Genomic DNA, 12,684 nt, shown 5'->3' on the forward strand with positions numbered 1-12,684 from the left:
CTGTGTTGTATGATGACATTCCTCTTTAATTTGTTCAGCGACTCCCTTAACCAAGCTGGAAGCAAGATCTCCCAAACCCAGGAATGTGGTGGTATTTTATTCGTGCTCTAACAAATAAAGCTTGCCTGGAGATCAGAGGATAAAGCCAGCCATTATATTAAATATAGAGGCCAGGCAGTGATAGCACATGCCTTTAATCCTAGCATTCAGGAGGCAGAGATTCACCCAGCTCTCTGTGAGTTCCAGGTCACTCTGGGAACAGAACCAGACGTGGTGGCACACGCCTTTAATCCCAGCACTAGTTAACCATAGAGATCTGGAGGTCTGTACAAACAGACATGAAGTGATAGAGCTGGGCAGAAAGAGGAAGTGATGTAGCTGGAGGGAGGGAGGAAGTAAGATGGCAGGGCACAGAAAGGTATATAGGCATGAGCACACAGGAAGTAGCTTTCTCTTGGGCTGAGGACTTCCTAGCAGTAAGAACTTGTGGCTATGGCTTGTTCTATCCCTCTGATCTTTCAGCTTTCACCCCAAAATCTCTGGGCTTTTTTCTTGTTTTCCCCTGGAGTTGAGGATTGAACCCAGGGCCTTGAGCTTGCTAATCAAGTGCTCTACCACTGAGCTAAATCCCCAACCCCTATCTCCAGGTTTTTTAATTAACACATTTAGCAATTCATGTTACACAGGTATTAGAGGCTAGCCTAGAAAACATAAGATTCCTCCAAACAAACAGACCAAACAAGTATGCTCTGTATCTGCCTGGGCACACTTACCAGTGTTATTTGTTCTGCCAGTTTATCCTGAGAACCGTCCTGGGATGAGGCTGCATTCTGAGCAGGACTCTGTGGCTTGGGGGGAGCTGGCACTGCTGCCCCTGGAGACCGGGAAGTGATGGGAGACAGAGCCTTGCTGGTGGAAGAAGAGGGTCTGTTCACTGGTGAAGAACGAGCAGGCGAGGGTCCAGGGCCTGAGCCACTCACGGGTACAAGGGATGAGGAAGAGGAGGAAGTGGGCAGAGACCGCTGGCAGGGCTGGGCAGAGTCCAGGGGGGGCCTGGTCGATGCTACTGTCTAGCAGGCAGAAGACAAGTGAATCAGGGTCAGGAAAAGGCTTCCCGGGTTCAAAGTGCCCAAATGCCAGAGAGTTCGGCAGACACAGGCCAGCACAGTCAGTGCCTTCCTCTCCATGGCAACACATGCACACAAAATTAATCCCATAACAAACCACAACTCAGAACCACAAGCTAGATGATGTCCAGAGATTAAATTGTTGTACTGCAAAGAACCTAACAAAAGCTCCACTATAAACTGCACTTAGTACCTTGGTATATTATCTCAGAGCTCATGGAAGCTTTTCCTCTTCTTCAGCTTTTTTTCTCTTACTTTTAAAAGGTAATTTAATTTTTTTTCTTTTTCCCTTAAAAAAAAAAAAAAGCAAAGCAAAACAAATCAAAACAAAAAAAACCTTGATTATATAGCTAAGTAGGCCTTGAACTGTGTCTTCCTGCTTCAGTCTTCTGAGGGCTGGGGTTACAGGCACACACTATCATATGCAGTTTTTTCCCTTGCATTTTTGGAAAGTGGTGCTGTTTTCTTAATTTCTTGTAATGCTTTTGGGTCTGAACTGGCAAGTTTTACTTTTTCATTCATGCAGAACTAAAATTTGTATTTAAAGGCATATAAGGAAGGAAAGGTAGTTGCTTTGACCATGAAGTCACAAGAAAAGAAAGCTGGATAAAAGCCACAGGACTGAGCACCAGCACTCATCTGTCTCTGTTCACTGGTAGCATACACAATGTGACCAGACACCTCAAACCCCTGTTGCCATGCCTTCCCCATCACAATGGGTTGTACCCTTAAACCATGAGCCAGAAGTCCCTGCATCCCTTAATTTAAAGTAAAATAAAAACACACAGGACTGTTCTAGCTATAGAAAAACGAATACAATGCTAAACTAGATTTTTATTTATATTATATTTTCATGTAACATCACTCAAATGTCAGATGAGCTTATTATTTTTAGGTATACTTTTTAGAGACAAGATCTCAATATTGTAGTTCAGGATGGCCTTGAACTCTTCATCCTCCTGCCTCAACCTCTTGAGTACCAGGATTATAGACCAGCTCCACCATGTCCCAGCTTGGCTTCTTACATCTTTTTAACAGATCCATGTATGTCTCTTGTGGCAGGAAGGCTGGAGAGGTAGAAAACCTTTCCTCACTGTCCAGAAGCCAAGCTCATAAAAGGGGCCTCAACCACAGCAAGTCTGTGTGAAGTTCTCCCAGGAGCCCAGGGAGGAGGCCACTCAGAGAGGGGTGAAGGCCAGGAATAGACTAGCAGGAAGGCCAATCAGGACCACCAGGGCAAGAAAGACTCAGCAGACATAGTCTCAGGATTTAACAATGACCCCCCATGGCAGGTGTCTACCCTCAGGAGCCCAGAAGTCACAGTAGGTACATACATATAGAAATCAAGTTTTATGGAAGTACAGCCACCACTATTCACTCATAAATTGCTGGCAGCTATGTTTTCAGGAACAAAGCTGAGGGACCAACAGAAGCAGAACGGCCTGCAAAGCCAAAAATTTCTCCCGTGACCCTTTACAGAAAACAGGAGCTAATTCCAGCCCAACCCATAAGAAACAAGGGCCTTCCCACCATCCTGGGGATTGACCCTAGGGCCTCAGACATGCTAGGCAAACAGTCTACTCAGCTTTCCTTTTACTTTGTGCAGTGGGATCTCTCTAAGTTGGCCAAGATAGCCTTCAACTTGCAATCGTCTTGTCTCAACCTCCCAAGTAGCTGGGATTACAGACCTGTGTTTCGAGGTCCAATTAGTAATGGGTTTGTATAGATTTATGGAGTTTTTTTTTTTAAGATTTTAAATTACTTGTATATGTATATGTCTCTGTATGGGTATGTATGTGCACATGGGTATAGGTACCCTTGGAAGATACAAGAGGATGCCAGAACCTCTGGAACTTGACTCACAAGTGGTTGTAAACCATCCACTACGGATACTATGAACTGAATTCAGGTCCTCTGCAAGAGTAGTATGTGCTCTTAACCATTGAATCATCTCTCCAGCCCTGCACAGTTTCTTAAAAGCCATTTACCAAAGCTGATCCTTTTTTGTTTTGTTTTGTTTTTTTCCGAGACAGGGTTTCTCTGTGTAGCCTTGGCTGTCCTGGAACTCACTCTGTAGACCAGACTGGCATAGCTGATTCTTTTAACAACAAAGGCAGGAAACAAAGGTTTTTAAAAAAAAAAAAAAAATCACCATGTTGCTCTAAGTGAGGACTGTGACTCCAAAAGAAGGAAGATCACATTCTTGAAAGCAAGGCCATGGGGAGCCTGGCATAGTGGAGCGCACCTTTAATCCCATCACTCAGGAGAGGGAAGCAGGTTGATCTCTGTGAGTTCGAGCAAAGTGAGTTCCAGGACAGCCAGGGCTGTTATACAGAGAAAACCCTGTCTCGGAAAAACAAAAACAAAACAAAGCAAAAATCCATGGGGACAGTTTAGTGGCCCTGGGGGGAGTTCACCCTCCTTCCCTAACCAAGTGTGTAGGAGACCCCCATACCTTCCTGCCTCAAAGCTCTAGAATAGCCCAAGATTTACAACATAGCTGATAACATGTCAAGTTTTTGACCTGTGGCCTGAATTTCTCATAAAATGGGAACAGCAAATTCCACTTCACAAAGTTGCTAGGTAGAGAAACTAATGCCAATGGAGTCCCTACCACAGCACATGGTAGTCAGTATAGATTGTTCTTCCCTTTCTGTGCACATCTGTTTTAAGTCTCTGCTATAAATCCTAACTGGAACTTAAGGCTTTTCTGAGTAGCTCCCTTAATAATATGAGGGAGGTGAGAGCAAAGGGGCCCAGCACTCAATGACTCCCATCTATGCTTTAAAGCTGGTGTACCTGCCATGTTGCACAGTCTCACTGGATTCCAGGGACTGGAGTAAGCACTCACAAACCCACAGAAGTGTGAAGTCAGTGAGGAGGAGCAGCATCCTCAACACTACAACAGGCACAGTGTCATCCATGCTGGTGGAATTCATCGTATTGGGAAAAAGGGAAAAGAGGCAGCAAAGGAGGAAACCTAGCTGATGGTGGCTTCACCCTCGAACACAGCTAGAGTCAACTCTGAATTATCACTTCATCCATGTCTCTTTGGGTCAGTCTCACAACTTTTCAAAACTGGTAAAATTAGTCACCGTCTAAGAGTCTAAGGGTGACGTCTAAGAAGACCATATGAGGTGACAAATACAACCCACTCCAAACAGCATGTGACTCAACAGGTCGAGGTTCCCTCTACTAAGAGCAACAATAATAATGATTTTCTATTACTTTAATGATTGTTATTACAGAGCCAAATAGAATTAATTTGCAACTGCTACAATAACCAACTGTGCTAAAAGGGTAAGTAAAGCTGCTCCCAGGAATGTGCAGGTTCAGTGTAGACCACACTACCAAATACCTAAACTGCAAGCCACCTTTGCAGACTGTTTCCTCTTTTCTTCTGCACCTCACTAGTCAAAACAGCCAATGTCCACAGAGTACCTGGGTCTGGGAAGAAAGCTGAGAGGTCTGCATCTGTGCCTTCCCGGGCATCGGAACGTGGAGAGCCGGCTGGGCAGGCTGTGGAGGAGGAGCAGCGAGCTGGCTGGGCAGGGGGGCAGGGATGGGGGCATTCAGCTGTTGAGTCTTCACTGGGATTTGGAGCTGAGTTGGAGCTTCCACCATCTGTGACTGCTGTGAAAACTGTAAGGTGGAAGGGAGGGTTGTGGCTGGGACACTGGCTGGAGGCAGCCTCGCAGGGAGCTGTGGCGGTGGGGTATGCAAGCTGGCGGCATTCTGCACAGGAGGCCCTGTGGAGGGGTCATACTGCTGCTGGCTCTGCTTCTGTCCAGTGAGCTGTGTAGCCTGAGGAGTTGGGGGCATCCCTCCTGCAAAATAAAAAAGAGTCCAAAGCAATGATCTCAGTGCAGAGCAGCTTCCACCAAGTGACTCACAAGGACACACACTGGACATTCTGTTGCTCACATGAGAACTGTTACACTCAAAATGGGAGTGTCCTAGGCAGACCTAAGGTCAGGATGAGCACACAAAGAAGGAAAGAATGCACCCAACTATTGCAAGTTAGTACTAAGCAAAACAAGCATCAAATAACCACAGGGCACCTGACAGCAGTAGCAATAAGGAACACAGAAATAAAATCACCTGAAAGCACAATGTGGAGATGTGTGGCTCCCACTAGAATGGCAAGAACCTGTCTCCAGGGGCTTTCTCAATACTGAATTGATTGAGGTGCAAAGACACATCCCCACATGGGAAATTCCACATCCAGTACACTCCCTTGACTGCACGGCCCTAATCTGGGCCAGGCTCTAGGTTTTGGGCATTCCCTCACGACAAACTAAGAGTGCTGCTCTACTGCTGGGTCTTACCTTGGACTGTCGGCATTAACTGCTGCAGAGGGACTCCTGCATTCACCCCTGGATGCTGGAAAACTACCCCTGGATGACCCACTTCAAGACGAGGTCTCTTAGACTGCTCTAGAATAATTTTCAAGAAAGGTGTCGTTTCATATAAAAATAAAACCACAGAAGTAGTAGGAAAAAAAAACATATGTAAGTGTTTTTATAATCTTTGAAAAGGGAAGCCCTTCTATGCTATAAGGGATAAGACTGACACAGTTTCATTAAAATTTTGAAAGTACAAAGAAAAGCATCATACAAAGGTCAAAGGACAAGCAACAACTGAGACATTACAACACATGACTGGCAGAGGCTCACTTAATCATTCTCAAAGCACTCACGAATAACATGAGAAGTTTCAATGCCCAGGACAATTGACAGAGAACATCAATATTGAGCCAGGGACAGAGTCACAAATGGTTAATGAGCAATAAAAGCTCCTGTGCAATCTTACTCAGAATCAGACAACCACATCAAAACAGGAGGTGTGACTTCACCCTAAGGTCAGACCACCAAAAATTACGAGATTTATCAAAATAAGGAAAATGGACAAAATGTGAGAGCCAGAAAGTGTTGACAGTGGTGGAATCGGACATGCCTGCTGGTGGGCAATTTGAGAGCAACACCACAGTTCATTCAAGAGGCTGTTCCTTCAAATCAGCTACTAGATATGTCAAATGAACATTTCAGACTACACGTCAAGTCTCTGCTCATTCTGGCAGAAAAACAAAACAAAACAAAAGAAACATAGTAATAAACAGGGAAGACGTGCAAAGAATGACTGATAAAAGTCAACTGGCCAAAGCCATGTGTAGTGGCACACACCTGCAAACCCAGCACTGGAGAGCCAGAGGCAGGAGGTTCCCTCCAAGTTCAAGGCCAGCCTGGGCTACATCAAGAGTTCCAGGCCAGCCAGGTCTCATGAAACAGAATCTTTTTTTTTTATTTTAATTTTTATTTTTACTTATTACGTATACAGTGTGCTGTCTGCATGTTTGCCTGCAGGCCAGAAGAGGGCATCAGGTCTCATTATAGATGGCTGTAAACCACCATGTAGTTGCTGGGAATTGAACTCTGGTCCTCTGGAAGAGCAGTCAATGCTCTTAACCTCTGAGCTATCTCTCCAGCCCATGAGACAGAATCTTTTTTTAAAGAGTGTCTACTGATTTTCTTTTTCTTTTTTTTTTAAGATTTATTTATTTATTTATTATGTATACAGCATATGTGACTGCAGGCCAGAGAGGGTGAGATAGAATCTTAATCAAAAAAAAAAAAAAAAAGTTCATCCACACAGCGGAACATGGTGCAGACATCAAAAGATTCAGATGCACTGACTAGGAAAGTAACCTATTATGGTCATTATTTTTTTTAAAGTAACTCTGTATCTGTGTGTTTACATTTTAGTTTTTTCAGAGTAACTCATATGTATGGAAATTTTGGGTATGTACAGAAGAATGTGTGATAATCACAAAATATTGACAGCGGCCCTTGCTGTGGCTGCAGAAGAAGCAGGCATAAAGTCAGAGACAGCTATGTGTCACCTTCTGAACTACTGTAGCCTCTCACATTTCAAAAAAAGGGAGTTCCAGGCAGTGATGGTACAAACTATTAATCCCAGCACTGGGGAGGCAGAGGCAGGGAGATTCCTGTGAGTTCCAGGCCAGCTAGTGATACACAGAGAAACCCTATCTTGAAAAAAAAAAAAAGTGTCATCACATTGGGGGGGAGGGGTGTGCATGGTAGTTTAAAAAATAGCTTCCAAATGTGGCCTAACAGTGAGTCATACCATGACTGTTCATGGGAAAGCAGATGAAACGTACAGAATCAACTGAAGTTTCTAACTTCAATACAGATAAAAACTTGTGCAAATATTTTAGTTGATAATAACCAAAAGAAAAATTAACTTAGAAGAAATTAAGTTCTTTAGAAACATATGGCAACTAAACCACCAATGTACTGTTGGCCATGCTGGGCATACCTGTAGGTGGCATCACCTGCTGCCTCTTAAAGGGGTCGGCTTCTGTGGCACTGCCAGCCCCCACCACTAGGCTCCCAGTCAGAGCTTGGTGCTGAAAAAAAATGAAAATCAGTAAGATTCTTATTGTTAAAGCCATCAGAAGAATGACACACACTAAAACTACCATACCTATTCCAAACACTGACCTCTCTCCTTTTAGTAAGGCTCCTTTTAGCAAGGCTCCTTTTAGCAACTGCTACTACCCACACAAAGTATTTAAACACACACATGGAATGTATATTTGCATATCAGAAATACTGTAAGATTCTAACTTACCTCTTAGGAGAAAAAAAAAAGGACTGGTAAAGACCTATTTTTCTGGTTTTAAATGGAATTTCAAATCATCACCAATCTACGAGCTTCAAACACTAGCTTAAACTATTGAATGACAGCAAAAGGGCTGAACTGGAAAAACCTTCCTTTCAGTTCGAGGCTATAGCTTGGCTGGCCTAAGGTCATACTACCTGGCCCAATTTCACACCAAAAACTCAGTAACGGAAGGAAAACTACAGGTGCCTTCCTATTGGGGAACAACATGAAAACCCTAATTAACAACAATCTATCTGGAATCTCCAAGATGATGCTTTTTGATTACCACCTCTCTCTCCCTCTCTCGCTCCCACCCCCTTTCTGTATACATATATATATGTATATACATATATGTGTATTACAAGTGAAATATGTATGTTATTTAAATAACGCAGAGGAATTCAATCTGTATGAGCGACGTGGTTTCAACTAGCTGCATTTGACATTCTAGAAAAGGCAGAACTAAGAGGACAGAAGATGGTCAGCGGTTACAAGGAGTGGGTGGGAGGGATGGGCAGAATACATCATATTTTATATGACCCTCATGGCAGTCTAAACCTACAATAAGCACAGCAACAAGAGGGAGCCCCAGTGCATACTACAAACTCTGGATGACAATAATGTCCATGCAGGATCAGTTAAAAAAGTAAACCCCTGTGGGGAATGTCAACAGGAATAAGGCTACACACGTTGGAAGATGGGGAAAAGAGATTTGGATAATCTTTGTACTTTATTTCTGTTCTGCTATAAACCAAAAGCTGACCTAAAATAAATAGTCAGGCTTGGTGTACATGTCTTTAATCCTAGCACCCAGGAGGCAGAGGCAGGTGGATCTCTGTGAGTTGAGGCCAGCCTGGTCTACAGAGTGAGTTCTAGGCCAGGGATATACAATGAGGGCCGTCTTTTAAAAAAAATTAGAAGACCTTTAAGCTAAGCAGAGCAATTTGTGCCTATAATTCCAGCACAGAAGCAAAAGATCTCTTAGTTGGAGGCCAGCTAGGGATCCATAGTGAGACCCATCCCCTCCCAAAAAAGAAACAAAGATCAAAAACATATTTACCTAAAAAGCTACTGACATGTCACTTTACAAAAAAGAGCAATTCACTGAATCTTGGTCAGCAAAGACTTCCTCATCTGAGCACTGTCCCTGCCATATCAGCAGGTTTCCTAACAGCAGTGCTGACCAGTAGGTATAGGCCATGGAATTTCTCTCTAAAGGATTTAGCTCTTCCAAGTCTCCTCTGTGGGGTACTTTAAACACCAAAGTTACTGGTGCTAATCAAAAGACACACCACAGAGCACAGGCTCACCAATGACAGGTAGTACAGTGAACACTAAGGTGTCCTGTTCATGTTTAACAAAGATAGGAAGATAGAAGAGTACAGGAGACAGAGAGTATGCTAGTCTTATGTCAACTTACCACAAGCTAGAGTTATCTGAAAGGAGGAACCTCAATTAAGTAATGCCTCTGTAATGGGCAGTGGTAGCACAGGCCTTTAATCCCAGCACTTGGGAGGCAGGCGGATCTCTGTGAGTTCAAGACCAGCCTAGTCCACAAAAGAGTTCCAGGACAGCCAGAGCTGTTATTCAGAGAAACCCTGTCTCGAAAAACCAAAGAAAGGCCGAGCGGTGGTGGTGGTGGCGGCGGCGGCGGCGGCGGCGGCGCACGCCTTTAATCCCAGCACTCGGGAGGCAGAGGCAGGTGGATTTCTGTGAGTTTGAGGCCAGCCTGGGCTACAGAGTGAGTTCCAGGAAAGGTGCAAAGCTACACAGAGAAACCCTGTCTCGAAAAACAAAAAAATCCAGCTGTAAGGTTTTTTTTTTTTGCCCCCCTCTTAATTAGTGATTGATGGTTAAGGGCCCAGCTCATTGTGGGTGGTGCCATCCCTGGGCTGGTGGTCCTGGGTTCTACAAAAAAGCAGGCTGAACAAGCCATGAGGAACAAGCCAGTAAGCAGCACTCCTTCATGGCTTCTGCATCAGCTCCAGCCTCCAGGTTCCTGCCCTGTTTGAGTTCCTTTCTTGGCTTCCTTCAGTGATGGACTACAATGTGGAAGTGTACACAAATAAACTCTTTCCTCCCCAACTTGCTTTTTGGTCATAATACTTCATGGCAGCAATAGTAACCCTAACTACGACAAAGAGGAAAGAAATAAAGGAATGGTCTGAAAAATCAAAACATGTTAACAGTGGCTTCTCTGTGAATGGAATTACAGATAACTTTTAATTCATGTATGTGCTTTTCTCAGTTTTCTAAATACTCTGAAATAAATGGGTATCACTTATATACTCAAGACATTTTTTTTTTAAGATGTATTTATTTACTATGTATACAGTGTTTGCCTGCACACCAGGAGAGGGCACCAGATTTCATTATAGATGGTTGTGAGCCACCATGTGGTTGCTGGGAATTGAACTCAGGACCTGGAAGAACAGCCTGTGCTCTTAACTGCTGAGCCATCTCTCCAGCCCCCAAGACAGTTATTCTTTAGTGAAAAGATAACTGGCCTGCATCCAGGAGTGACTAACTACTCCACATTTGAGGAAACATGCTCCAAATAATCATAAGCTCCAGATGAAACATCACAACAAAGAAGAGGTGGCAGGTGATACAGAAGGGAAAGGAGCCTAGCAAGTTTCCCCATGTTGGCTGGTGGCATGAGGGCAGTTCCCAGGCTACACTCTGTGGAAGGAGGACAGGGAGAGCAGAGATTGCTAGACAGAGGAGGCCCTGTCTCCTCTGCCTAGGTCTGACTGGTAGATATCAGGAGTCTGGCTGACCATCAACCACGTGCAGAAAGACTGAGGCAGGGGGACCGAAAAATACAAGCCAGCCTGGACTGCATGAAGAAACCCTGTCTTATTTTTCTAAACAAGGTTTTTCTGTGTAGCTTTGGCTGTCCTGGAACTTGCCATAGAGACCAGGTTGGAAACCCTGTCTTTAAAAAAAATTAGCTAGGGAGCAGTAAGATGGCTTAGCAGGTAAAGATGCTTGCCACCAAGCCTGACAATCTGGGTTGGATCCCTGACACGTACATGGGAGAAAGAGGGAAATGAAGTTCCCTAGGTTGTTCTCTGACATACATACATATGTCAGGTACTGTACTCCCACACATAGATGTGTGTATGTTCTGGCAGTACACACATACACAATAAATACATAAATTAATAATAAATGTAGCTGACAGAGGCTCAAACTCAAAATGACTGCTGCCTATATAAAAATGCACTCACCTCCTCCTGGAGGAAGACTTACATCAGCAGGAACCTGTAGCTCCTAAAGCCAAATGTCTCCTTAATTTTAATAAAGTAATTAAATGGCTAAATGGTTAGACCACGGCTTCTAAGACTGACGCTGTCGCTAAAGATAGAATTGGGTTAAGGGAAAAGAAAGAGACCTTTCTGAGTACCTTTAAAGGCATATCTGTTAGTGGAAGAGACTCAGTAACCTGTAATCTCTTAATTCAAAGTCTTCTGACACCAGGATTTGGTATGGACAACACAAATACAAAACATACCTGAGCCTTCTTTTCAAAAGTATATACACTGGGCCTGGAGGGATGGCTCCATGGTTAAAAGCATTTTCTGCTTCTGCAGAGGACCAGACTTTGGTTCCCAGAACCTACATGGTGGCTAACAAGCTTCTGTAACTACAGTTCCAGTGATTCCAATGCTCTCTTCTGGTCTCACAGGCACCAGAATGAATGTGGTACACATACATACATGCAGGTAAAACATTCATATGCATAAAATAAAAATCTTAAAAAAAAAGGCCGGGCGGTGGTGGCGCACGCCTTTAATCCCAGCACTCGGGAGGCAGAGTCAGGCGGATCTCTGTGAGTTCGAGGCCAGCCTGGTCTCCAAAGCGAGTTCCAGGAAAGGCGAAAAGCTACACAGAGAAACCCTGTCTCGAAAAACCAAAAAAAAAAAAAAAAAAAATCTTAAAAAAAAAAAAGCTAGACTTGGTGGTGTACACCTTTAAAAATCCCAGCATTTGGGAGGCAATCTGCAAATTGGAGGTCAGCCAGGTTTACATAGTGAGACCTGTCTCCAAAAAAAAAAAAAAGGGAAAGTAATAATAAAATTCCTTTTTTAAAAACTATGTATAATAAAAACGGGTTAAGATCCCATTTGATGCTTATAAACTTTCAATTATACACATAAAAACATGAACACATTCATAATATAGAAAATAATGGCTGGGGTAGGGTCCCTAACACTGCAAGGGTGGTCACACCAGAGCTAATCTGCATCAAGAGTGTATGAAGACTCTCCTCAGCAGCTCTGAGAAATAGCTGGGCCACAGAAAGCTCTGGATCTGTACTCTGATTAGCACAAACATTAGCTGCAAACAACAAAACCCATCCTGAAATTCTTTTAGAATGCTTAGTGTAGTTGTCAGGACAACATATATGAGAACAGGAAGACTGGGATATTCGGATATATCCATCAATATTCTTGGCTAAACATGATGTAACATATGTCAGGACCTATAAACTAACCTCTTCTGACTCACAAATGCTACACCCCTAAGAGTACTTCCCTAGCAGGGACCCAAAGCCCAAACCTGAACATCAGCTGAATGGAACAACTCTCAAACTGATGGAATATGAGCAACTGCTTGACAGAGTTATAAGCACTAACATAAAGGAGCAAGCCATGTAGTCGGTACACTGTAATGTTAGCGGTTTGGAAAAAGACATAAAGACTGCTGCAATTCAAGGTCAGTGGTCCTCTGACACCCACATGTGCATGTGACTTTAATTAATCATATAATTTAAATGGGTATCAAATATTGAATAGTCCATTCCAATTTTCTGTATATTTATTTTTTTTCATAATACACCAATGAGAAGAAAAATGGAGAAAGTCAA

The 12,684-nt window shown here is 43.5% G+C and overlaps 1 protein-coding gene across 14 annotated transcripts in view; it reads right to left on the minus strand.

Annotated features, from left to right (window-relative positions):
- Window positions 1-12,684, minus strand: part of Ep400 (E1A binding protein p400) — a 109,537-nt gene that overhangs the window by 69,194 nt on the left and 27,659 nt on the right. For 11 of the 14 annotated variants that reach the window (XM_052754891.1, XM_052754887.1, XM_052754885.1 and 8 more), the window contains 4 exons: window positions 7,464-7,554; window positions 5,456-5,563; window positions 4,569-4,954; window positions 774-1,070 (listed from right to left, as the gene is read on the minus strand). In XM_052754891.1, the coding sequence (XP_052610851.1) occupies window positions 774-1,070; window positions 4,569-4,954; window positions 5,456-5,563; window positions 7,464-7,554 (882 nt within the window). The remainder of the gene's footprint in view (window positions 1-773; window positions 1,071-4,568; window positions 4,955-5,455; window positions 5,564-7,463; window positions 7,555-12,684) is intronic. The other 3 variants (XM_052754892.1, XM_052754889.1, XM_052754884.1) reach the window with 1 other exon arrangement.

This window comes from Peromyscus californicus, unplaced genomic scaffold (assembly GCF_007827085.1).
Source record: "Peromyscus californicus insignis strain IS unplaced genomic scaffold, ASM782708v3 Scaffold_2__1_contigs__length_46816999, whole genome shotgun sequence".
Classification (NCBI taxonomy): domain Eukaryota; kingdom Metazoa; phylum Chordata; class Mammalia; order Rodentia; family Cricetidae; genus Peromyscus; species Peromyscus californicus.